The 24,966-nt window shown below is 40.4% G+C and overlaps 1 protein-coding gene across 16 annotated transcripts in view; it reads left to right on the top strand.

Annotated features, from left to right (window-relative positions):
* Positions 1 to 24,966, top strand: part of LOC124407311 (disks large 1 tumor suppressor protein) — a 361,750-nt gene that overhangs the window by 237,926 nt on the left and 98,858 nt on the right. For 15 of the 16 annotated variants that reach the window (XM_046883436.1, XM_046883417.1, XM_046883347.1 and 12 more), the window contains one exon: positions 23,953 to 23,988. In XM_046883436.1, coding sequence (XP_046739392.1) covers positions 23,953 to 23,988 — 36 coding nt within the window. Of the gene's footprint in view, positions 1 to 8,456; positions 8,565 to 23,952; positions 23,989 to 24,966 lie in introns of those variants that run through there. The other variant, XM_046883469.1, reaches the window with a different exon arrangement.

Genomic DNA, 24,966 nt, shown 5'->3' with positions numbered 1-24,966 from the left:
AGAATTCAGCTCGTTCCTTTCATCGTGTCTGGTGCATTGTGCACAGAGAAGTACACATACAACTTGCTCCAGGAGAGATGACGGCGTGGCTTCAGGGTACAAAAGAGGATCCCTCGCTAGGCAAGAGAGAAGGAGGACTCTCACGTGTCAAAGGCTTCAGACCCGATGCATGAGCTCAGTGATCGAGGATCCTCGACGGGATTTCTCGCCTTAGGCTTCTACTTTTCTTCGCCCACCACTGCATGTATAAGACTGAAACTACACACCTTCTACTCCACACAATGCAGCCTGTAAATTTTACGGCGTTTTATGCCCAAGCAGCGGCTTCATTCCTCCGCCAATTCCACGTATGTACCATAGAAACTCGATTCAGAGATCCATGGTACAGTAGTTCATGCGTCATTATCCTCGTTCAAACCAAACTTCTCTTCTATCCACGATTCAGGTGAGTCTCATAAATAAAGAATATACAACGAGTTTTCCACAACTCGAGATCCGCGTAATAGATACGTCAGATTTTGACGGTGTATGTCTTAAGTGGCGAGACTGACTACGAAACTTCGGGCGGTTTTCGACTCTGTGTTTAATTAAAATAGCTGCTTGTACGTATCTGTGTAGGTGTGCTACATCCGGGAGGGGGAGGGGAGGTCTGAACTTCTAACGAGCCCTCGGGTAGAACGATTAATAACGAGTTCGCTGCTACAAAGGGAGAAGAGGGGGTGGAGGGGGGGGGGGGGGGTATTCGAATTTGAAAACGATCTGGGGTGGAATTCGATAAAGTTGGGTGGAGATATCCGCCTAAATATCAGTGTTCGAGGCCTACTCATGAAATTGACGGGGTTTCTTCATCAGAATCGTGTCTCCGTGAAGACCGGGTCGCTTCGATATCGGTCCGCAAGTCAAGAGACGAGCACCGGAGACATGCGCCATTCGAAAAGAGGCAGCCTAACCATGGCAGCTTGTGGCAAACTACTCGAGGGAATATCACCGCCCGCCGTTTTGAAGAACCTCCCCCCACACCTGCGGTAATATAACCACGATCAATTCCCTATCTCTACCAGACGCCATGAATCTCTCCGAGAAGCCTCCTCGGCGCAACCCATATTTCAAACTGCTTTACAACCCGCCAAAATTCTACACCCCCCTTTTCACCCTTCGACCTCATTCGTTTACACCCGAACTTGCAATGTGTCTATATGTATACATGCATTGCATATTTTAACTCGTATTCAAACTATTTCGAGCTTTATCAATATACCGACGTTAATGCGAAAAGTTCGGTAACAGCTTACGGAAATAAGATGGATAGTATTTTATTACCATGGGACAGTGTCTCTTACATCGCATCACATCCTAGGTACGTAATTTAGTTGTAAAAAAAAATTCAACAAATATGGAAAATCGCAATTGATATTGTCATAAATAATGTAGTATAACATATTACGAAAGAAACGAGAATATAAATTGGCAACACATGAGTAATACCTTAATCCATCGGTAGTAGTAGAGAAAAACTATAATTGAAACGTGTTATAAACAAGGACAAGACTAACTCATTAAATATGAGTAGCATAAGAAGAAATTGATTGATTGATATTTTTACTGTACCTTGTTTGAACCTTAAGGTAAACCTAATAATACGAAATAGGTATAAATGCAGAGAGAAAGAGAGAGAGTGAGAGAGTGAGGGAGAGGACATTTGACCGGAAGTCTTGTCGCCTCCTCTATACATTGTACGCGATTGACGAACCCTTCGCCCGGGCCACTTCTTTGCTGCTCGAAGGAACCGTCCGGATCTGGTAAAGGATCACCATAGCTTAGACTCCATCGAATCGGAGAGTGGTTGACGGAGACGAGGGTCACAGCTTAGTGGGTAAAACTGTAGCGTTTTCCTCCCCTTCGTACGGTCCGAGGAAATGGACCGTCGTCAGAGATTTCTTACTGAACGGTGATGATCCCCGTGTTTCCGGGCTCGTTTTACAGCTCAGAATAACCGCGGGACCTGAGTGACTACCCCGAGGGTTTTCGAACTTTCGGAAACGATCTCTTCGAATTTCAACTTGACCTCAGATGTTCAAAGCGACGATCGATTTCTCCAGAGTTTTTCTTTGTCCACCGAAAGATGTCGGATCTGTTACTTTATCTCTTAGCTTATATCTCACACCCCGAGAGACTCGTCACCAAATTCCCAGACGACTAGGACATCTCGGTTCAGCCCTACATGCCAGGGGATGGTGGAAAGCATCAGAAACTGCAGCCTGGATAGAAACTTGGAAAACAAACGACAAACACGTACCTACTTCTTTTCTACGGACGTGAGCGTACTTTGAATTTTTTTTTGTTTTTTCTTTCTTTTTTTTTATTGTATGTTTTTGTACAGAAGATCAGGAGACTGACGATGAGTGGTAAAAACAACATAGCAGAGGACATACTTTTGTTTTGAAAATGATTTTTCCTCGATTTCCGGTCGATGAAACAACAGCGAACTGATGCAAGTGAAGCAGAAGCAGAAGACGAAGGATCAAGCAGACATCCATAGATAAAAAATATATGGATTAAAGACAAGACGGCGGATGGCAGGAGATAAATAAGTTCGCAATCAGTCGCTTGTCTGCACCAGTCTTCACCCTCTGAGAAACCTCATTTCCGATTTTCTTCGGTGTACACAATACCCGGAATATCCGAACACAATGGCGGGGGTATCTGGAGCTGGCCGATATCGGGACACGCGGTATTATGAAAGGGGGAAAAGGAGGAAAATTAAAATTGGAGAAAAAAAAATGAATAACCCCCCTTCCTCCCTCCCTCCCTCCCTCCGTCCGTCCGTCCGTCCATTTTAACGTGTTTCTTTCTTTCTTTCTATCTCGCATATTCTTTTAGCGTTTTTTCCTCTCTCTCTTTCTCTCTCTCTCTCTCGAGCTTTTTGTTATACTAGTCCCTTTTTTTCTACCCGTGCAAAGAGGGACTGACAGACACGTGGGTTTAAGAAAGAGTACAGCGGTGGGTTTCTTTCAACTGCGTTGGCAGTTCGATACCTCTTCTTTTCTTCGGCTTGCCTCCCGAGTTCACCCTAATCCAAGAACTACTACACGCCGACCTCTCTCACAATCAGTCTGCAGGGGATCTGGACTCTCGGAGCTCCGCGCTTAAGACGTAGCTGCTGCTGCTGCTGCTGCTGCTGGGTTATCGATCTTCAGGATGAGAAAATACACCGCGTAGGAAAACACGCGCTTAGCTATCTCATGACAAGGATAAGCCCCGGAACAAATAAAACCGGTAACCGTTTTGTGAGAAGAGAAATGTTGGGAGAAAAAATATCAATTAATCCATCCGAACCTAGAAATGTTCATCTACAAGTGGAATGAATCCAGGCGATCTTATTTAGAGTCTCATATCAAGTTTCGAAACGGCTTTGAACACTTTTCGTTATTATTATACCCTGCCATGAATGGAACTGATTTCAAAACGAGACTGTTTCTCCATCGACAAAGATCTAGGATCCGAACGTGGATTGAAAAATCTCGAATTACAAGGCAGCCGCTCAGAGGCGATACCCACAAATCATCCCTGCAGAGACAAACGTCGATATATTCAACCCTCGTATATATCGACGTCACGTAGGTAAAACCCAAGCGGCAAAAGCGTCATCCTTTCTCCAAAGAATACCGAGGATCTACCCAACGGGGGTTGCGGCACGTCCATGAGTTGAGAATCGCAAGAATGAATTACGCGGCACCCCGTCGACGTTATCCTGTAATATGTTTACCACTCGGGGGAATGGAAAGTTGTCATTTATTGAGAGGGTCACTCGTTCGATCGGGGGGTGTGGAAGGGACGAGGAGGGGCAGTTCAACCCCCGTAACAAGTGAATAAGGAGGGAATAAAAACGCGCGTAGCAAAACTCCGCCTGACATTAAAATTCAATTACCGGGGGAGGCGAGGAGGGGGTAAAAAGACACGTGCAAAACCCGATCGCGAGAATTTCGCATGCGAAATTCGTCCGTCAGGATGCGTTGACGGGCAAGGCGAGATCATTATCTACAGATCGGCGGCTCCACACGTCGCGTATGTGTGTAGGTATCCACATTTGCTCGCAATCTGGTTCCGCAGTTTCAGCTTCCAAGGGAAGGGACGTTAAGGGATGAATGTCGCGAGTTGGGAAAATCGCAGGGTTTCGGGAAGCCGTTGAACGACTGAACCGAGAGATAGTTTGCGTACCCCGAACCTCACTTTTCGTCTCCCGCCATCCACGGCTTCCAGACCAAACTTCCCCCGGATCACGTGGATTCTCGAATGCTGACGCACCCCGCTCATAGTCCAGCTCACCCCTCACTATCCCCCACAACCCCCTTTATGTTCGGAATGAAAGCCTCCCCCAATATCTTCCGAGCCAACCGATCTCTGACGAACGTCACGCGAGGCTGCTGCGAGTGTTTTCCTTTTTTTTTTTTCTTATCTAGTCGTCGTCGTGAAATTCAACTTGGCTGCAGGTGTTTTTCTGGACTTTTTTTTCACCTTTTTGAGGATTCTAACACGTGCGCTTCGAGGCGGAAAATCGGGACCAACAGCAGCGTGCAGCGAAACGAATTAACGCCCAGGTAACGAGCCTTTCGCGGATTCTTGCAAAAAAGATAAATTAGCTCTGAAACCAGGAAACGGCCAGATGATGCTTCCGCGAAACGTGATCACGATTTAACAGGATTTTTTTTCATTCGCTTCCACTTACCCGCTGACACGTGGAAACTATGAGTTGACGATAATAACGACATTACAGATTTCATCCCCTTAGATCTTTAACGCCTAGCTCTTTTCAATAATTTAAATCCTAATATTCTTAATCTGCGATTTTTCTCACACCGTGTGTTTCTCGACGATGAACGATTAATTTCAGAATTCCATATGATGCTTGGGTTTATTTCTGATCTTTTTCAATCCGCTCGAATCCATCGATCTTCCATGAATCGTGAATAGGCATGCATGTATACGATATTAATACATCGAAGATGGAATTATATTGCGGGAATTCTGCCGACTTTTATCTTTTTTTCTTCTCTCTTTTTTTTTTGCTGTTTTTACGTCACACACATATATTTATGCCGCGGATACAAAAAAAAAAAAAAAAAAAAAAATAACGGTTGAAAAGGGATAAAAGGGAATGGGAACGTTGACGGGGATGGGAAAACATATGCCGGGACTTATACTCCCGGAGTTACGAATCACGTTCTACGTCTGTAAAAATATCATCACCGGAGGATCAGCCCTACGAAGCTTTTTTACATGCGATTTTCGTAAAAATCAATTTCCCCGTCTCGCATAATCCGACCACGCAGGCTTTTTATCGCTACTCGAATTTAAGAAGGTTTAGTCCACCTGACGGAGATGACGTCGGTAGATTCGCAAAGGAAATCAAGTCCCCCTTAAAAATATTTGGAAATTTTTGTACCGAGAAAACACGGGGCGAAGGGTAAAATAAATAAGACCGCCGACGCAACACTTTCAAGATATTCGCGTTTCTGCACGGAATAAAAATGTCGAGCACGTATAGCTTAAACCAATCCAGAGACCCAATGCCAGTTCAAACAGTTGTCAGGATGAAGTTTACTTTAAACTGTACGGGGAAAAACAGAGAAGGAGAAATTGAACACCCTGTCACGTAACGTTGCTGCGGATTGGTTCATGGCTTCTAATATACTCTGCTCCGATGATTTTTATTTATTCTATACTTCTATTTTATTTTATATCATTCGTTTTTTCCGAAGAAAAGTCTCCAAAACCAATACGCAGGTAGGGGGAGGGAGGGGGGGGGAGGGGCAAAGTGGAAACCTTAAAATTTTTAATATTTCAAAAATTTGGGCTCCCTTAATCACGGTACGTTTGTCGTCAAACAAAATCTGTCATAATTAAATTGAACGTAAGATTCGCAAACTTTCTGAGACATGATACTGAAATTTTCGTAATTTTCAGCCACGCTTGATTTCTCGCGCAGTTCGTCACTCCGCTACGCGTTTCTACCTATATAAACGGAGAAACACGGGAGGGTGGAAACAAAGATGTCGAGGATAAGTGCGGGGGCGGTAACCGTCGGGTGAAATGCGGCCGTTCTACAACCCCCTCTACCTCCACCCCCCCCCCCCTTTTGCCTCCTTTTCCGCCCCTTTCCTGAATTACTAGGCGTTACTGCGTTTCGGTACGTGCCTACGTCAGCTGGTTGATTAACGGGGGTTCAGGGTGCAGAGTTCAAGAATAATACAAGTATTTAGGGGTTCTCTTATACCTCGTGGGGACCGAAATCACATCTTATCTTTGACTCGTTCCCGTTCTATTGCCAACCTATCATCTTGTTACGGTCGAGCAGGACGAAATTCCCGCTTTTGCGAATCTCCGGCAGAAATTATCGCCCCTAAATAGAGAACAGTCGGGAGTTTATCCTAGCCAGAGACAACGTTCTTTATAGAAAAATCCAGACGACAATTCGAATTTCTCAACTCCTCTCACTTCATTAGGGAAACAAACGAACGCAAATAAAATTGTGCAGATTTTTATAGTAATTAAATAATGTCTCAAAAAATAATCGAAATTCAACAATTTAATTCCCTTAGATTAAAATAAAGAGACATTTTGCAATTACCTGCTTTGTCATGTTGTTACGACGGTGTTTTAAGTACACAAAACTTTGAAAGTGAAACAAATGAAACGAAACGTTAAATCATCTGTTGTTAATAGACGAAAGAGTTTAAACTATTTGAACTATCTAACGCGAATATACGCTAAGTTAAAAAAAAAAAAAGTTCCAAACCGTTTGAAAAGAATGTTTATTGGTGAAAATTTATCACCCGTTCGTCGGTGCATGAAATTTTTTTTGCATTTTGGATTTCGTCTTTCTAGTTACTTTTTGTATATTCGATGAAATATGCGAATTCGCCTTGCGAAATTATATACGATCGACAGTCTACGTGTGGCTGAAAATTTATTAGCGAGTTGGGGGAAGAACGATATTCGAAAGAGCGTCGAGGCGTCGGTCGAGGGGAAGGACGCGGGGCGTCGGGACGCGTGGGGGTTAGATCTTGCGCCGTTACCTACAGGCGTCAGCATCCCCGAGCGCCGCGGCGGCGAAACCTTCGTCCCGACGATGCGAAGCGACGTCAGTCACTCGAGCGGACTCCCGCCCGCTGGACCGTCGCGACGCCCGACGTCGTCTCTCAGTGACGCGTCTCAACGTCCACGTTGTCGCATAACTGCGGCACACGAGCCTCGTTGTCAGTGTCGCGTGTCAAATAGACGCCACCGGAAGTTTAATGCGATAATCCAAAAATAGGGTAAATAATAATAACAATAGCAAAAACAATAATAACATACTTTGCAATTTTTAGTTCATTATTTTTTTAATCATTTTTCCTTTCGTGTAAAATGTACAAATTTTTTTCACGTGTTGCCCGTTTATTTTACACACATTTTTTTTTCTCTCTCCCTCTTGTATCCCCCGTTACAATTACTCTGCGATCTTTCCAACCCTTCGCTATATACATATATATATACACCTCGTTAATCTTTACGATCAAACTTTCTCTTCATCTGCGATATCCGCAAATGATCTGCAGCAGTTCGAGAAATGAAAGGAAGATAACGTAAACCCTCGACAAAGTTTTTTTTATTTTTATTTTTTGTTCGAAGCACGTAAAACCATCTCCGCTTTCGAGTGAATCGAGGGTGAAATAATAATCTGAAAACTTGAACCCGTATTTCACGATACATGTACCATGTATATAGGTATACACGCAAATATATTGTATACACGTATATAAGCTGCAGAAATTTTCACCGCCAAAATAAGTCGCTCTTTGTTCATTGTTATTTCCCTTCTTTTGTGATATCGCAATAACTTTTTATTATTTTATTTTATCGACTGTGCGCACGTCTGTTGCAGTGCAGTGCTGCTATTAACGATAAAACTGTGTAATCACGCTATCGTTATAAGGCGTACAAAACTGCAAAAGAAAAGGAAAAAAAGAAAGTAGAAGAAGAAACAAAAATCGAAATAAAATAAATGTAGTTATGATAAAAGTATAATAAACGAAAAAATAAATTATTGCATTTCGTATCGTCATTCAGGAGTTATTAAAAATGTATAGTTGAAATAACTATCTTGGAGATTTTTACCAATTTTATATACATATATACATCTATACCCTTCACAATTTCAAGTATAATAATATGAATAATAATGATAATAGTGAAAACGACAAGAGCATCTGTGGTTTTTATTATACCGTAAGTAACTAAAACGTGTTAAACTGCCCGCTGAAAAATCGATAAATAGAAATAAAATAACAATATAAGGTGAAGTGTGGACTTAATTGTCGAGCGATTGTTAAAACTGTATAGTTAAATAAAAATTGTGCGTAGTGTGAAAAAAGTTAGCCGCCGACCTGGAGTGCCAATGCGGATCCGGAGTTGCGCCCATCTTCACGGGGATGGGTTTTAACGACAAAAAACTGCACAGGTTAAGAAGATTGCGGCTTTTTGGCCGCGCCAAAGTCTATCTAACGGTGCGATGGCCTCAGCTGGTGGGTTTCGATTTTATTTTATCTTTTGAAAATTTATGTACGTATATGAGCACGTTTCTTAACTCTTGAAAAACCTTTTTTTACCTTCCGCTCGAATTTTCTTTCCACCGGATGGGTGAAAAATCTTCCCCCCATTGAAATTCAGCTCACACAGTTACGATGTGTCTCTTTTTACATCGACTAGGCAGACACCTGAGATTTCGAATCTTTCGATGTAAACGCCAGGAAATAAAGGGGACGTTATTTATGCACATAATTAACGAACGTGTGCAATTAAAGTTCAGGACGTAGACAGTATACATATATAGCGCATGAATTAATCGTTCATGAAAGATTCCATTTGCTTTTGGAAAAATGGTTTCATTTCACACACCCATGAGCGAAAAATTTGAATCATTATTAACCAATTTAAATTTAAAGGAACTCATTCGTGTAAGAATTTGAAAAAAATCATTTTCCAATTGAATGCAATCACGCGTCTCTGACTCAATCTTGGCGGGAAAATTTTTCGAAAGCGAACACGTCTCGCGGTGATATGGCGCAAGTTTATGGGATAAAACTCACTCCGTTATAACGAATCTCATTACTTTTATCGCCGGCACATATATCTAGTCTCAAAGTATGCGTCCCACACCTCCGAGAGTTTTACTTTTTTTTTTCCGAAAAAGCTCCGGCCACCAATCTGTATGCAAAAATTTCGGATCCTCGCGCTATCTTCGTTCTCGCAAAGTTGTCGGATTTTTTCTAATTTTCGTTAAACGCCATCATTATACCTTGATGATATCGCAAGTGCTCAGCTGTTACGTAATAGGCTTGAAGTGATGTTGGTATTATTTTTATCGATAAATGTTTTCTCCTTTTTATTTCTTTCTTTCTTTTTTTTCCCTTCCATTCCCTTCCGCTAATTGACCGGCGTTAACGACAAATTTTCGCAATTTGGTGCGTTTTAGTAATTATAACAAGCGAAATTAATCTGTAAATTAAACACGTTATGCTAATTTTCAGCTGTGACCGCGCATTTCGGAGACGCAGCATATTGTGGTAGAGCAAATATGTTTGAACAGTTGTTTCAATAATGTGTATAATACGCATTTACATTAACAATTGTGCGAGCGTAGTTGCGAAATTTTATCATACACACCAGTATTACCATATTGCGGAAAATTTTATAGGCAGAATCAACGATGAATTAACCTGCGGTTACATATTATTATTTTTCTTGTCATTTAAAAATACAACAATATATTTATATAAATTGAAACAATCTTCTACCAATTTTTTATCCACCCTCCACCCATTATCATAGAGTTACGGATTATTCTACCGCAATTCATTCAAGTATGAAGTACGTGTTATTTATTGCATAAACGCGTGGTTATATAACCGCAAAGTTAAACTCCGCAATGCCCTCGAGGTTTTTTTTTTCCTGTATCAAGTTATAATACAAGGTATTTAAATATATCTATAGAGACGATTTTAATACCCGGCTTTTTCGTACGAATTAACTTCTTCGTAATAATTTAATCCTGCAACAAAAAGGTTTATGCATATGTATACCTACGTATATATACATATAACAAGTCAGTAGAAAAAGAGAGGCAAGAACAAAAAGAAAAAAGCAATAAAAATAAAAATCAAATAACGGTTAAAACGGATTACAAACATTTTTTGGCTCCGTGAAAGCGAAATTTCAACTCGTTCGACTAAACCCGCTCTACAATCGCCTCAACCCTCGGTCTTAACCAGATGCCCCTTTTCACTTTTTCACCCCCTGCACTGCGTATTTAGGCATTATACCCATCATGACAGACATATATAACTTTTTCAACAGTTCATAACGTGGATTAATTTACATGCGCTTAAGGGAAATTGTATTCCAAATTTCAAACCCATCGTTGCATTTTTTTTTTTTATATATATAGTCGAGGTCATTTCTACAATTGTTTTTTTTCTTCATTTCCATCTATAATTTTTGGCGCGAAAAGGTAAAGAATCTGCACGGTAGTCGTCGTCATGCTAATTTGGGGGTGGAAAAAAGGCTGAAATACCCCAGTGATTGTATTATTGTCGAGAAGTAAGTGGTGACTGGGGGTCGTGGATCGAATACGAATGAGCTGCTACGCGCATCTACATATTTGGGAGAAATTTGATGCTTCACCATTTCTCGAAAGTGAGAGAAGAACGTTTATCTTTATAGAACTGAATTATGTAGGTATATGTAGCAAAGAAATGCATAAATATTTTATTTTAATATCAGTGTATTTTTTTTCTACATTTTTTTTTATGTATTCAATTATATATAATATTGGTAGAGGAGTAAGAATTTAAGTAAAACAGATAACGAACCGTTGATTATCTTGAACTTACGTAATTCAAGCTGCAGTGCGGTTCAGTAGACTTTTTCACGACAAAGCTAAAGTTCAACTCTAGATATTGTACGTGTACAAATATCTATAGTATATCACTAAAAAACTTTCAGCTCTTGATCTCGTTACGAGTTCTTTCCCAACGATATCGCGGTAGTTCCGCAAGTATCAGCTGCCGCAACTATAACCGCGTAGGTACGCTTCTGCGTGTGTGTGCGTGTGTGTAACTTACGCGATAATACATCATGGCAAAGATGTTTTTGAGAATATACCGTATTACTGTGGCGATATTGAGAAAAGAAGAAACTCAGTCACAGTCTTATGCGCTATCGATAACACAATCAAAAACTGCACTTTTACAGAGAAGGATCCAGGATCTGATCGAGAGGAGAAATATTCTCAATTCATTATTCCGCGTTTGGATTATACGTGACGGATAAATACTTGAACACACTTCGATTCAACACTTCTTTTTCTCCTTTGTTTATTACTTTCGATTTCAGGTGATACAACGAAACGGCCTTTGACTCACTGACCGGAAATTGTGTCAAAGTTTATTTCACGTTTTCTATTCCACCAAAGATAAATGCTAAACTTGTTATTCAAATGTGACAGAATATTCTAAATAATACCTGTGTTCAGGGTAAAAACTCGTTGGCGTTCAAGTGACTATTTTCTTCTCCCGTCGGAGGAATATCGAGTTTCGTTTAATTACTTGTTCTAATTAAGAAACTGGTGGAGAAAAAGAACGACTAAAACAAAGAAGAAGAAGAAGAAGAAGAAGTCTGCGTACAATCGACCGATCTCACTATCTTTCCGGGGATGGATTTCGCCCCCCTTTTATACGCCGCGTCTAATGGGGATATATTTTGTGCGAATTGCGAATTCGGGGGCGGCAAGAGGGGTGGAAGGAGATGAAGGACGGTATTAGGCAAACCCAGACGGATACGCAAACAGCAATGATTCTGCATCCATCGCCGGGCACAAAGCACCGGAACTAATTACCGAAGGCCGCAATGCGACGGTGATATAGCTTCGCTTCTTCCTCGTCTCTCTCTCTCTCTCTCTCACTCTTTTTTTCCCCTCCCTTCGTTCAACCGTATAAATTTCAGCCCTTGATTATCTCAGTTTATTTGATATCGTTTAAAATCGAGACTCAATCAAACCGAGGATTTATACATTTATGTATAAACCTTGTTAAGTTTTTCTTCTTTTTCCTCTTCTTCTTCTTCTGCAACAATTACCGTCCATCCATATTATACTTTGTTTTTATAGTAGGTAATACCGATTCTATCGGACTGTATATTTTTAGATATACATCGCATAGGTATATATGCATGCTCTTGTTTGGTCGATCATCAGTTACGATGTACAATATGATCACGCGATTCCTGTAAATTTTCTTCTCGTGCATACACGCGAGCTACATTCCTTGAATTAACCATTAAATTTATTCATAGACTATCGTGAATACACGAGATAATAGTTAAGAAAATTATGGTACAAAGAATTTTCGTCGATGAGTTTGATTTTTCGCAATGAAATTGTCACGAATTATTTCTTCTCTTTTAATTTACTATTTTCTTTCCCTTTTCTTTCTTTTTTTTTGTTCTTTTTCTACAAATGATTCGATAAAAGTTTTAACGTCGTAACAACATTGAGGTGAAACAGTTTCGAGTCCTTGATCATGAATTTCGCGAAGCTAATTCTAGTGCTTGCGATCAATATAAAAAAAAAACATTTACCTATAAAATTTAATGGACGAAAATATTGCGGCCTGGAATATACTTGAAATAATGATCATATTAGTTAAAACTGCGTCGCGTCATGGCAGGCAAATGAGTTAGATTGGCGATACGATGAACACGATATGGACTTGCTACGGACTAGTGGCTTGCATTTGCGTAAAAGTAATTAAGGTTAAAGCCTCTCTTATTACGTGGAAGCAATTGGATGCGATATGTATAATCGACTGACAATATACCGTGTGTATACATATACATGTACGTACTATATATGGCAGAAGATACGCGGAACTCGCGAGTTCACAATTAGTTTCACGAACCGATCGCGAGAGAGCAAGCTGCGAGCAAACTCGGAAATCGGAGTAGCAATCAGCCTCGCATAGAATAGCTGCAGTCACCACCATCGCCTAGGAAGCATTGCGAATAATTCACGTATGTGCAGTGAATCCCTCCTGTAGAAACTTCGACTTCATAGCAAATTGTTGCTAGCAATTGTGTAATTGGTACGAGCTTTGATCGAATGCGTGCATTCCATACAATATTGCAGCTCGAATAGTTCACATGATGGTCTTATATCCAACACATTGTTTTAATGCAGCTGAATGAAATTATTTAGAAATTTTAATCAGTGTTTGCGTAGCTTTTTAATAACGATTTTTAACAATAATGCAATCAAAACACAATTAATACGGTAATTACTTTGTCCTTTATTGTTATTATTATGTTCCTTACGCTCAACTACGACGTTCGGTTATACGATCAGCACTGCAATTTCTAAATTCAACTGACGAGCTTTTTTCAACGCCTATACAGATCAGTTTTACTGTATACGTGTGCAGCAAGCGGTGCGTGAAAATGACAGACTTCAGACCGGAGTGCTCGGAAATAGCGATTATACGAAAGAAGGAAAAGAAATGTAGAATAAAAAATCGACGCCTTGCAGCTTTTATTCTATACAATATTTATGCTAGACGTATAGCTCAGGCTGGACGCGTTAATAATTAATGAAATAACTATATACTCCTGCACCTTTTTTACTCCATAGACGAGTTTCTACGCCTTTGCCGTTTCGGTGTGCTAATGGTAGGAAAACCGAGGCTTGCATTCGAGTCGATGCGGTGAAAAAGCTCAGGCTCTCCAGTCGGAGAAATTCTTCTTTGTTTTAAAGGAGATCAAAAGAAGGGGAACAATAATGCACGAGATACGATGAAAAAATGGATCGTAATCTCGAGCATTTCAAATACGAATAACATTTATTTGGAAATAAACTTTGGCTACCCTAACATATATGATAAATTTTTTTCTTCTCTTCAATTAACTCTGAATGCCAACTGCAGACGTTTTGACCGTCATCACTTTATGGTGGCGCTTGTAAAACCTGAAATGAGACAGCAAAAGACCAGCTGATGAAGATGAACACAATACGCGAGGGATTTTTCCGGGATTTCTGACCGAAACGTAATGTTCCTCTATACTTATTTGGAGGGTGGGAACGGAGAAGCTTCTGACTGCCCCGACTAATTGCACCGTTCCGCTAACTGCCTTCGGGATAAAGTACAAATGGCTCCAATTTTTTACCTCGCTGGGTTGAAAACTCGCGAGAAAAGCGAAAATTTTTCGAAAATCTATCACACTGCACGCGTTTTTCTCGTATTTTTTTTCTTACAGAAAGAGGGGGGGGGGGGGGGAGTTTTGGTTTGAGGTTCGAAGATCTTACTCCGAGCTTGAATAATTTGTAATGCAGAATTGTACGGTTGGGCTGCAGGATTACCTGAGAGGGCGTGAATAATTCAGGTGTCGAAAATCCGAGTCGGGAATCCTCGCCTTTTCCCTAGCTTGCGATTTATCTACAATATAGATAGATATATATATATAATATATATATATATATATATATATATACGTATATGTATACGTGTGTCTGAAATTCTTAAACAAGGTTTTGTCGCAGCTCGTCGACCATCCGGAGAAAATTGACTCCAGATTTGTCTCGCGCCCTCTGCACACGCATACACACCCCTAAAGCACATTGCTTTACCTTATGTACATTCGACGCTCCAACCAATCAAACTCCAAGGGTTATTTCGCTGCGTTATCTACAGCGTTTGGAATTGAATTCGATTTGTTTACTCGGCAGCTGGGTAAACAGCCCTTGGTAAACCATGTCGATCAATCCCTGTTTAAAAAAATCCAGCGCATTAAGCCTACGGATGTATATTGTATTGTATATACTATATATATGTATCAAACAAATCGATACCCTTCTTCCCGATACGGATAAACGAAGACAAATTTATCCCCACGCTTTGGACGATCAAGAAAACCGAACGCCTTGAATTTCAAATTGATGATCAAAAGCAAAGACTTGTGTACTCAGGGAAAATAGATCTGGTTTATATATAATAAACTTTTTCAGGACAGCGCAAATTCGCTATTTTTTCCTGTTTCGTGAGTAAAAAGTTAAAGAATAAAAAATTTATACGGTCGAAAGTTGTTTTCAGCGACTGCAGATTTATTGTAGTCCGCAGGTTTCAAATTTCTAACAACAAAAGTCAGTAACAGTTGAACAACAACACATCCTCAATCACAAGGCGAGGCAATTTGCAGCACAGTTTGGATTTTGGAATCGAATGAAACTCGAAACGTATAACTAGCTGCGGGTTTCCTGGTGCGTAACGTAATTGCATTTGCGGCTCGTAGAACTTCAAAGTCTCTCGAATATACGTATAGACGTTATACGTTTGTACGTTGAACTCCGCAGCAGTCGAGTCTCCGAGATCAACACACCCACCCGGCATCTGAAACGCGTTTGCGAAATTTCCATTAGCCTACACAGGTGTTTGCATATTTACATCGTGGCTGAGTGTAATTATACAGATGCACGTATACGGTATGATGTTTAAAAACGGAACTCGAAAAAGAAGAAGTGTCCGCAAGAGTGTCGATAATTGATTAACGCTTTTTCATTTCGTTCGTTCGATTTTTAATTCCAATTGTTCTTTCAACTTTTATTTTACGTTCACCACACGTCGAATATCGAAATTGCTTGTTACTCGCAGGTGGAAATCGGCTGTAACTGGCAGTTTCATTTTCTCTTTCGATACCGTCGTCATTGCGGTTATTATTATCATTATGCTTATCACAGGGGAAATCCCAGGGGAAGACAGGCAAATCGCGGGAAAATATGCTTCAAAGGAAAAGGGAAAATGAAAAAGGAAAAATGTTGTTGCGGTATCGGAGCTGTTTTACGACTCGAATCGTCGACTCGTTTTTGTACATACAAAAGTTTCGAGGGTCGAGAAGGTTGGCTTATTACGTCGTTGCGTTACATTGGGAGGGCTAATTAATCCGTCAGTTCATACGTGACATCGTTCATCCTCTGAAATCCCCATGGCCAAATTTCTTCGACTTCATGCGAATCGTAAATGTGTTGGCTACCCTCTTTTTTATTCAAACATTATTTACGATGCTGTTTTTAATAATTATTTCAAACACAGGAAAATATCTGCCAATTATAAAAACTAACGAGTATGACGTGGTCTCAAATTTACTAACAAACCAGTGTGCGCAACTCGGTTAGACTTATTTGTTCGCACGCAGAGTTTTTAATCAAAAAAAGAAAAAAGCTTCATTCTTCAGCTGTTGGGCTTAGTCAGATCATTTTTCATTCCTTCCATCAAAGTAATTATTATCAAAGAAGAAAGGCAACGAGAAAAAGAGGGGGGGGGGGGTACAACTCGTACGTCGTCTGATCAAAGCCCCAAAAGTAAGAATCGTAAAAATGATCTAACAAGAAAAAAGAAAAATCATTACGCAAAGACAAAAAAGACGGGGTATGAGGGGCTGGTTTAGACCAACGTGGAAATATCGAGCCACGACTAATCTTCAATCGGCAATTATGCAGCAATCCTGATTTTCGTTTCCCCTCTTCGAGTTTTTCTGATCTAATAATCCTAAACTACGCGTTATTTTTATTCTGGTAAAAAAAATTCACGCACGGGTTACGTGTGACTCAAAAACAATAATAGCAATTTTCTTGAAAATGAATCAGTTATCAATAAATAAATAAATGAATAAATAAAAGAAAAATTTGTGAATACGTAATGAAGAAATACTGTGCCTGATGACAGAGGATGAGTAGAATCGTTTCTCCTATAAAATGAAAGTGAAATATTATTCTGCACCGAGTTGAAAACTCAAGCATCGCTTGAAACGCGGAACAATTAAAGCTCGGGATAAAAATCAGCCCTCGCCCTTCGTCTGCAATATGCGGGGAATGCTGCGCGAGGGTTTAAATAGAGGAGGAAGTTCATTTCCCTGAGCTCGCTCCTTATTCGGTAAATCGTTCCGATGTCGTTGTTCCTCCCCCGAAACTACCCTCGGCTGCCTGGTCGTTGAGGTGTCTGGTATCAAAATGAGAACAAGAAGGGCACCTTCGCGTGGCCCTTCGCCTTCCTATATAATAACCACCCTGTAAACTCTCACTTTAGCCACGCACCCCGCAACTCGCCCTCTCGTCCCTCCCGAGGTGAGCCTCGAGATAATTACGCGTTCCTGTTAACGAGTTGCGCCCCGAATGAACGAACCCTCGCTTTACCAGATATCTGACCCTTCCCTCCCTGTATTCGTCCCAAACCATTCGAGGACGACCGTGTATACGTCGTTTTCATCGTCCACGGTAGGAGGCTTAGGATCTCTCGGAAATCCAGTTTACCACGTTCAACAACGACAGCCATTAACTCCAGGTCCAACTCTGGCTTTGATGAAGGCAATCCCGGGGTTAAAATAAACAGAAAAAAAAAGAAAACTAATCTTCCTTAGTTACATTAATTTCGATAATTCGTTGTTGACATTTTATTCAACTCAACAATATTGTTTCAAAAGATTAGTATCAGGTCTCCCAAGATTTTTTCAATATTTTTCTACCAACTTTTTTCTTTAGGGGGGGATTTTATCGACAATTTTCTTTCCGCTAAATTGAGTCACACAATGAAAGGGAAACGGTGATTTTTATCAACCCTTTTCGAGATTTATTATTGAAATTAAAATATCTTTATGGACAGAATTTTTCAGCAGTTTGTTCACACAATGCAAGCCTCTTTGTTGTTTTTGATAACTGTTTAAAGAAATTATTATCATCCGTAGAAATCAGATTGACAATAATTATAATTGACGCGGTTACTTGATGAAATTATTTTTCAATTTCTATACGACTATAATATTACACCCATAGGCTAAAATCAATTTTATAAACTACGCTGATTCGTCCGTTTTTTTCGGTTTTCTTTTTTCATTAATTATCACATTAAAAAAAAATTTTTGATACAATCTATTTATTTCACAAAAATAATGCAATGTAGCAACAGAAATCCGTCTGTATTTTCTCAGTTTACACAATTAAACTGTAATCCTCTTTTCCACGAGGAAAATAATCGTGTACCGACGTGTATTTTTTTTTTTTTTTTTCAAAGGGGGGTGCATTCAGCGTTGAATCAACGTTATCGTTCGGTTAGCAATTTCGTTTCCAACGCACGAGTAGGTATATGTATATGTATATACATATGTATGCACATGCTTGTAACGCTTCGCGTTCTTCCCCCTTTTTTTCACAACCCACGAACGTTACACGTCGCATTCGAAACCTTATTGTCTACCGAAACGATGCGATCGTACAGATAATTGAAGGCAGATAAGATAAACTCTTCCGTCTGTTATATCTCTGTTCACATAAATATCCCAGCTGCAGGAAAGAAATTCAAACGATTTTATCTGCTTCCGCGATATTTTCATTTATATACCCTTCTACCACCTGTGTGTTCATGTATAATTGTCTTTGACCGTGTATTTCGTGCTGCAGTATAAAGTTGAGTGTATTCGACATCCGGAAATCACCCACGGAGAGAATGTACGTTCAGCTTTTTTACTTTTGATTTAAAAATGCGATTTTCATGTAGGTGTGTACTTTATTTTGCAATTCGGCTCTCACGTTTCGTTGGAGAGAAGAGGGAACAAATTTGATTAAAAAGGTGATTTAACCCGTCACTGAACCGGAAATCGGAGAACCAAGGTTGACATGCCGCTGAATAACTCTTCGAGTTGTGCTGAAGTAAGAAAATAAATTATTCGCAATATCCACACGTTCGTAAAAATTTTTTTCCTTCCTGATGAGAAATATTATTATACAGATATAATAGGAAATCGTGCAATATGCGCGGATAGAAAAGAAATAAGTTCCTGAATCGAGGAACAAAGAAAAGTAGGTAAAATATTTTTCTGCTCGTTTCCCCCTCTCCGTTTTGTTAATTTCCTTTCGTACGCTTCCGAGATCGTGAAACGGTTCGCAATCGCTAAGACGCGGATTCTTTTATGCCACGTATAGTGTAAGTCAGGTGTGTTTCGTAACACCTGACTCAACATCGTCCTCTGACGTAAACGAGTCACAGACATATTCACGTGTGCAGCATATACGATATATGAAACTCCGCTTTTGTGCTCTTCGACAAAAGCTTAATTTTCTCGCGGAATTCGCACTATTCGAGAATTTACCGAGGAGTTGTTAACTTCTATATATGCATGTAGGCGCTCTCGGTGAAAATACCTGCCTCAGCTTATATCACCAGCTTCTCGATCTAGTTCGAGGCTAGTCATCTATGCAGAGACGACGGATGCTCGCCTAGACGCGAATTCCTCTCTCGACTATTGCCACGCCGGGTGTCGTAGAGTCCCGCAACTAGATTCTTGCCTCAGCTTTAGCCAAACTCCGAGGAGAAAACCGCCGCCGCGTGCGCCGCGATCTAACGAACCGTTTTACGACACTCCGGAACTTAATCCGCTGATCCGAAACCCGCGACTATCACTTCAACTAGCAACTTTGCATCCACCCAGGGCGAGGCTCGCTTAGAGAGGAAACTGAAGGATAGTTATACTTAAGGGGCCACATCCGAGTAGATGGATGGAAAAGTAGGCGAATTTTGAGAATTTTTTTCTCAAAAACTGTTTATTCGATTCCATCCGTTCTTTTTTTCATTTCAAAGTTTATACATTAACGTATATTCAGTCATTTTTTCATTAAAATTTATCCACTCCTAGCGTTGTTACAGTCTTCGGTGTAGAACATGTTCCGTACTGACACGACCAATTTTTACCAAATTTGGACACAATGTTTTTGCACATTTTATTTAGTTCGCTGCGAATTCTTGGCTTTCCGAATTCGTGCTTCTCCTCGTTGATAAGAGATCTGTAATTACCAGGCCCAGGAATTTGCGATCCGTGTTTTCCGGGATACGGAGGAATTTTTGAACACAAAGAGTTCATAATTTCCGAAACGCATAACGAGGGTGTCGAACGACGTGAGGAAATCGGCCCGGTCGACGGTGAAGCGAAGAACTCTCATCACTTCCAAAGGCAGAGCAGTAAGAGGTAACCTACATACGTTTGCGAGGGTGTTCAACCCTCGGCAAGGTGAAAGGGATCCTATTAATTATTGCCGGCTACACGTCCTCGTAATTAAGACCCCGCTTGCTTGTATTACCCTCGACTATATCTCGTTTTGTGACAATGATTACGAGCTACGCGGCTTCCGCGTCTCTGATAAGGCGCGGAACGGCCGGACGGCCGCGTAGAAGCACGTGAAGTCACAGGCTGTAACACGACTTTAGCTGTGAACCGGAACCGATCGTTTTCACTGTCTTATCGGATAAGAGTGGGAATTGTGGTCACAATATGGAATTCAAAAACGTGAAGATTTATTTGACAGTGTTTTAAAATGTAGAAAGTTGAAATGTATAAAATTGATAGATTTACTGAGATGAATCTTGATGATTTAAAATATTACATTGTTCGAATTTTGAATATCGACGTTGTTTTGACTATTCCTACATTCTTATTTATTATAATAATTTTGTAATTCGACTTTTCTACATTTTATTACTCTTTATATTTCACTTTGTATATCTTGACATTGTATGAAATTTATAAACTCGACATCGAAGTCATTCTTCGCTTTTCTCATCCGTCTACATTTCTATCCCCGCACATTAAAATCTTTCAAAATTTTTCGCTCAAAAGTTCCGGCCATTTTTTATTCGAAAACAATATAATCCTGACAAAATTTTTACGCCACTCATTCTAATTCATTTGACGTTCATCTTGATCCCCTGCAAGAGTTTTCTCGTTTCGAATGACGATGATGAACAATCTCAACAGAATTTCAAAGAAAAAAATTTTCTTCAATACAAAATTATTATACAAGTTCAAAAATTCTAACGTCTTCCGTTACATTAACTCTCTAATAAAAAATTCCACTTTGCGATATCGTGCCTATAATGAAAATTTCGGTTGAACGTACCGATCTGTCCGAGTAAAGTTTTGACTGCCATTTTGAATCCTGCAGTTGGGATTACATTCGTCGAGGAGTAAATTGAGAAGGGATAAAATTCGCTATTTAATTTCATCCGGATTTAGACGGTGGTTTTCCCCCGGAGGTCAGTGATCCCGCTGTGCCGCGTCACGTATACGTAGCTACATTCAAACCGGAAGCTGCATCCGGTCCGTAAATTTCCAGGATGAAATCCTCGTACATTTGGTAGCCCGCGGACTCGGTAAAAGGCGCCGTTAGCCGCACCTGAGTACGCCACCCGATTTCAGAAAGCTTTTTAACCCAGGAAATTTACGAGAACTTTTCTTTTTTCCACTTGGTACATACATACACACTTATACATATATATATGTACGTGTGGGTATATGTATATACTTACAGCGAATTTCCCGCGGACTCTGACAATTGCACCAACTTCAACGCCGCTTCTCGCTTAATATACCGCAGTAATTTCAGCGCAGGGACGAAAACTTTTCAGCGAGCTTCTCGATTTTCGGTATTTCGGTTGAATTCGGAAACGGGCGCCTAATCTTTAGTTGATAATTAGGCTCGCTAAAATTCTATTAAAAGTGCTACACCCGCGTGCACGTTCACTTCGCGTTTCCTCTACTCTCGTTTATTTATTCCACGGAACTTGGGTAAAATCTGCGGGGACGGTGAGCTGAAACGAGCCTCGACAATTAACCTCGGGGTGAGAAATAAGTCGTCGGAGTCATTAGAGTGCGCGCTGTATTGCTTGGCGAGAAACATCTCGAGTACGCATATCTTTGGTGGCCCTGCGTAAGGTGAGGGCGTTTCAACCCTTCGGCCAATGGACCGTAAAATGTACCTACTAACTTCTTGAAGTATACCTAATATGTATATATTAGGGTGTATCAAATTTAAAAAAAATTCCAATTTCCTTCGAGCACATGGCTTGAATGTTAAGTTTTGCTTAAATCAAAAGCGCCTGAAAAATTAAGCAAAAAATTGGATATTGGATCGCTCAGTTTTTCTGAGGCTTTTGGTTTTAAGCAAAACCTAACATTTAAGCCATGTGCTAGAAGGAAATTCGAATTTTTTTTAAATTTGGTACACCCTAGTGTATATGTATACGCATACGTATATATTGTATATATACCGGCAGGTTATACACAGTACAAGAGAGAAAAAACTTCCTGTAACCACTCGCCTGTTGTTCAGCGCAATCTATATGAACCGGGACTCTCAGGGTCGCGTTTGGTTTGTAACGCGGTGTTTAACTCCATTAAATGATTACATCTTGAGGTACAAACACTCCTCTCAATGCAGTGGGGGATGGGACGGGGGGAGCGGAGCTTTCTCCTGACTTCGTCTACCCTCGTCGTATCCTACGCCTCTGCTTTCTACAGGCGAAGGTACACAAGGGAAGACATTCTCTTTTACCTTCCTGTATACCGCCGAGTTCCGTGGTTCTCTTCCTTTTTGCCCTGGGCACAAGACGTTCACCCTCGTCGATGTGCGTATATGCGAACCTCTTTGAAGGCCTCACGGATATAACGCGACGCAACGGTTTAATAATATAGAACGACTAGAAGCGACCCCCTCCCCCCCTCATATCCTGATGTGTGAGTACTCAGGAGTCTGGAGTGGCTAGAAAACCATAATTTCAAGGAACCTTTTTTTTTTTTTTGAGAATAGGACGTGAACACGTAATTTTTCACGTGTCTAGATTGAAATATTTTTGTTTTTCTTTTACTCATCTGTCCAGATTTTTATGCGAGTATATTCTGAAAATTTCGATAATTACACAGCCGTACAGCAAAATAAATGCGCAAGAGTAGAAAAAAAAATATTACATCAAGCTAGTACGAACGAGTAAAGGAAGTAAGCGAGATTTTTTTAGAGTTTTATGATCTACAAATTCGATGTTTGCTACATAATGATGCAGTGATACGCAGAGGGGTTGGATATATTATATTCATATTGTTTAGCGAGGGCGCAAGGAGGAGGGCAGGTCTGCGATTCAACGGCTGCTTCGCCAATATTATTCCCATAAATCAGAGAACCCTGGGCAAAACTGGGTCCCTCGTTCCATAGAAACCAACCAACAGTAGCGGCAGCAGCAGCCCTCGGTTCTATACATATACCGGCATATACTGTGCATACATGTATGTGGTATGCGAAAAAGAAAAATTATCCCGGAATTTTTCACACATATATGCGTTATTTACATGTATATTCATCTCTTGTAAAATTTAAGGTAAACCTCGACTTAATAAAGTCAACGTGACGTATATTTTTCTCGTTACTGTTTCCGATCTTTTTGTCCACGTGATATGTTAAATCTGCAGGTATTTTTCAAATTTGTTTCTTTATTTGTCCCGACACGCTTACGGGATCGCGGAATAATTGATGGGAGTAGATAATTTGTCCAATAATTTATACAACTATACGTAGTTTCAGGGTGAATATAAAATCAACATTTCGTTGGAAATAAAGATTACGAAATAATTTACGAAAACGACAATTTTTTCCCTTATTTCATTCGCCTACATTTTTAATCTCTATCTCGTCTCTCTGGAACGATTTTCGCATTTTCGATTTTACTCACCCCAGAGACTCGATCGCTTCTTACTTCGGCTTCTTTGCGGCAAGTTGAGCCCGGTCGGAAGCGGAACGGGAAATTTCTTGACCCCGTTCTTACCCGTGGGAGACAGTAGATCAGACGCTTACCAGGAAGTGAAACTCAACGAGTTTTAGGGGTTCCTGTCCCCAATTAGTCGCGTTAATTGTTAATTATCCCTCGTGGAAAGGCCTCTTTTGTTTTCCGTCCCCTATATGTATAGCCAACTCGGCGTATTGATCAGATCCATCGATACCTACCTTCTCCCCGACTTGCCAAAATCACGCTACATTATATCTTATCTCGTCTGTTTCAGAGCCACGACAGCTGGCAGGGACACGACAGCGATCAGGTAAAGACCAAATCAATTTTTCGATGCTTCGTCGAATGTGCAGAGTCGATGTCATTCTTGCAAATCATGTTACTCAATGAAAACAGAAATTATTTTCAAGGATAATAATCCTAGCTCTCGCTCTTTGCGGGTAACAATAAGAATTTATCCACTCAATACGCAGTTTAACAATCCTGTGCAAAGTAATCTCTGGAATTAATTTTTTTGGAATTCAAGAATCGTTTTATTCAGACACGTCTTGTCCTGTTACATTATCAGCGTTTCGATGTTGTAAAATTAACAGCAAACAAATTTTGCAATAGTAGCATCGACTCTGTAACTTGACCCATTTCGTAATGCTAGGTTTTTTCACTTTCATTTACACAATTTATCGAATCCCTCGGTATTCATTTGATTTATTTTTGTTTATATCCCTGCTCGAGCAACGTTACCCTGAGTTCTCATCCTGTATTCCGTCCATTGATCCTCTCGGGGAAAAATCTCAGTCTGTCTAACGTTAAAGAGAGTTTAAATTTATGCACAACATATCGAGTCGAAGCTTTATCTTTTTTCAAATCGAGAATATACGGAAGAAACAGAATGCATAAGGAAAGAAGCTGGAGCTGGGTGAAAATTGGAGAAATATGAAACGAGGGTATATGCTCGCTGAAAATATATGCACATACATATATCATGCACTCGCATTCGCATCCAGCCGTCGAAAGCTCGAGATTCGCAGCGTGTATACGATATACGAGAGAGGATACGAAAACTGTAATTACGAGGAAAGCAATTTTGCTTCCCTATTCCTCTCTCTCTCTCTCTCTCTCTCTCTCTCTTTCCCCTTTCTTTTTTTCTCCCATTTCTTTCCTTTCATTTCTCCTTTCCCTCCCTCCTTTTTGCTCGCTTTCTACCCTATCCTCTCTTGCGCTGATATTTTCCACGGTACGTTGAGCCCGTCGGTAGTAGCTGAACCTACTTAGAGAGCTTTTGCAAGCC

The sequence above is a fragment of the Diprion similis genome, chromosome 1 (assembly GCF_021155765.1).
Source record: "Diprion similis isolate iyDipSimi1 chromosome 1, iyDipSimi1.1, whole genome shotgun sequence".
NCBI classification, from domain to species: domain Eukaryota; kingdom Metazoa; phylum Arthropoda; class Insecta; order Hymenoptera; family Diprionidae; genus Diprion; species Diprion similis.
Note: the sequence above shows the minus strand (reverse complement) of the source record. Positions and strands in the feature narration are given on the sequence as shown.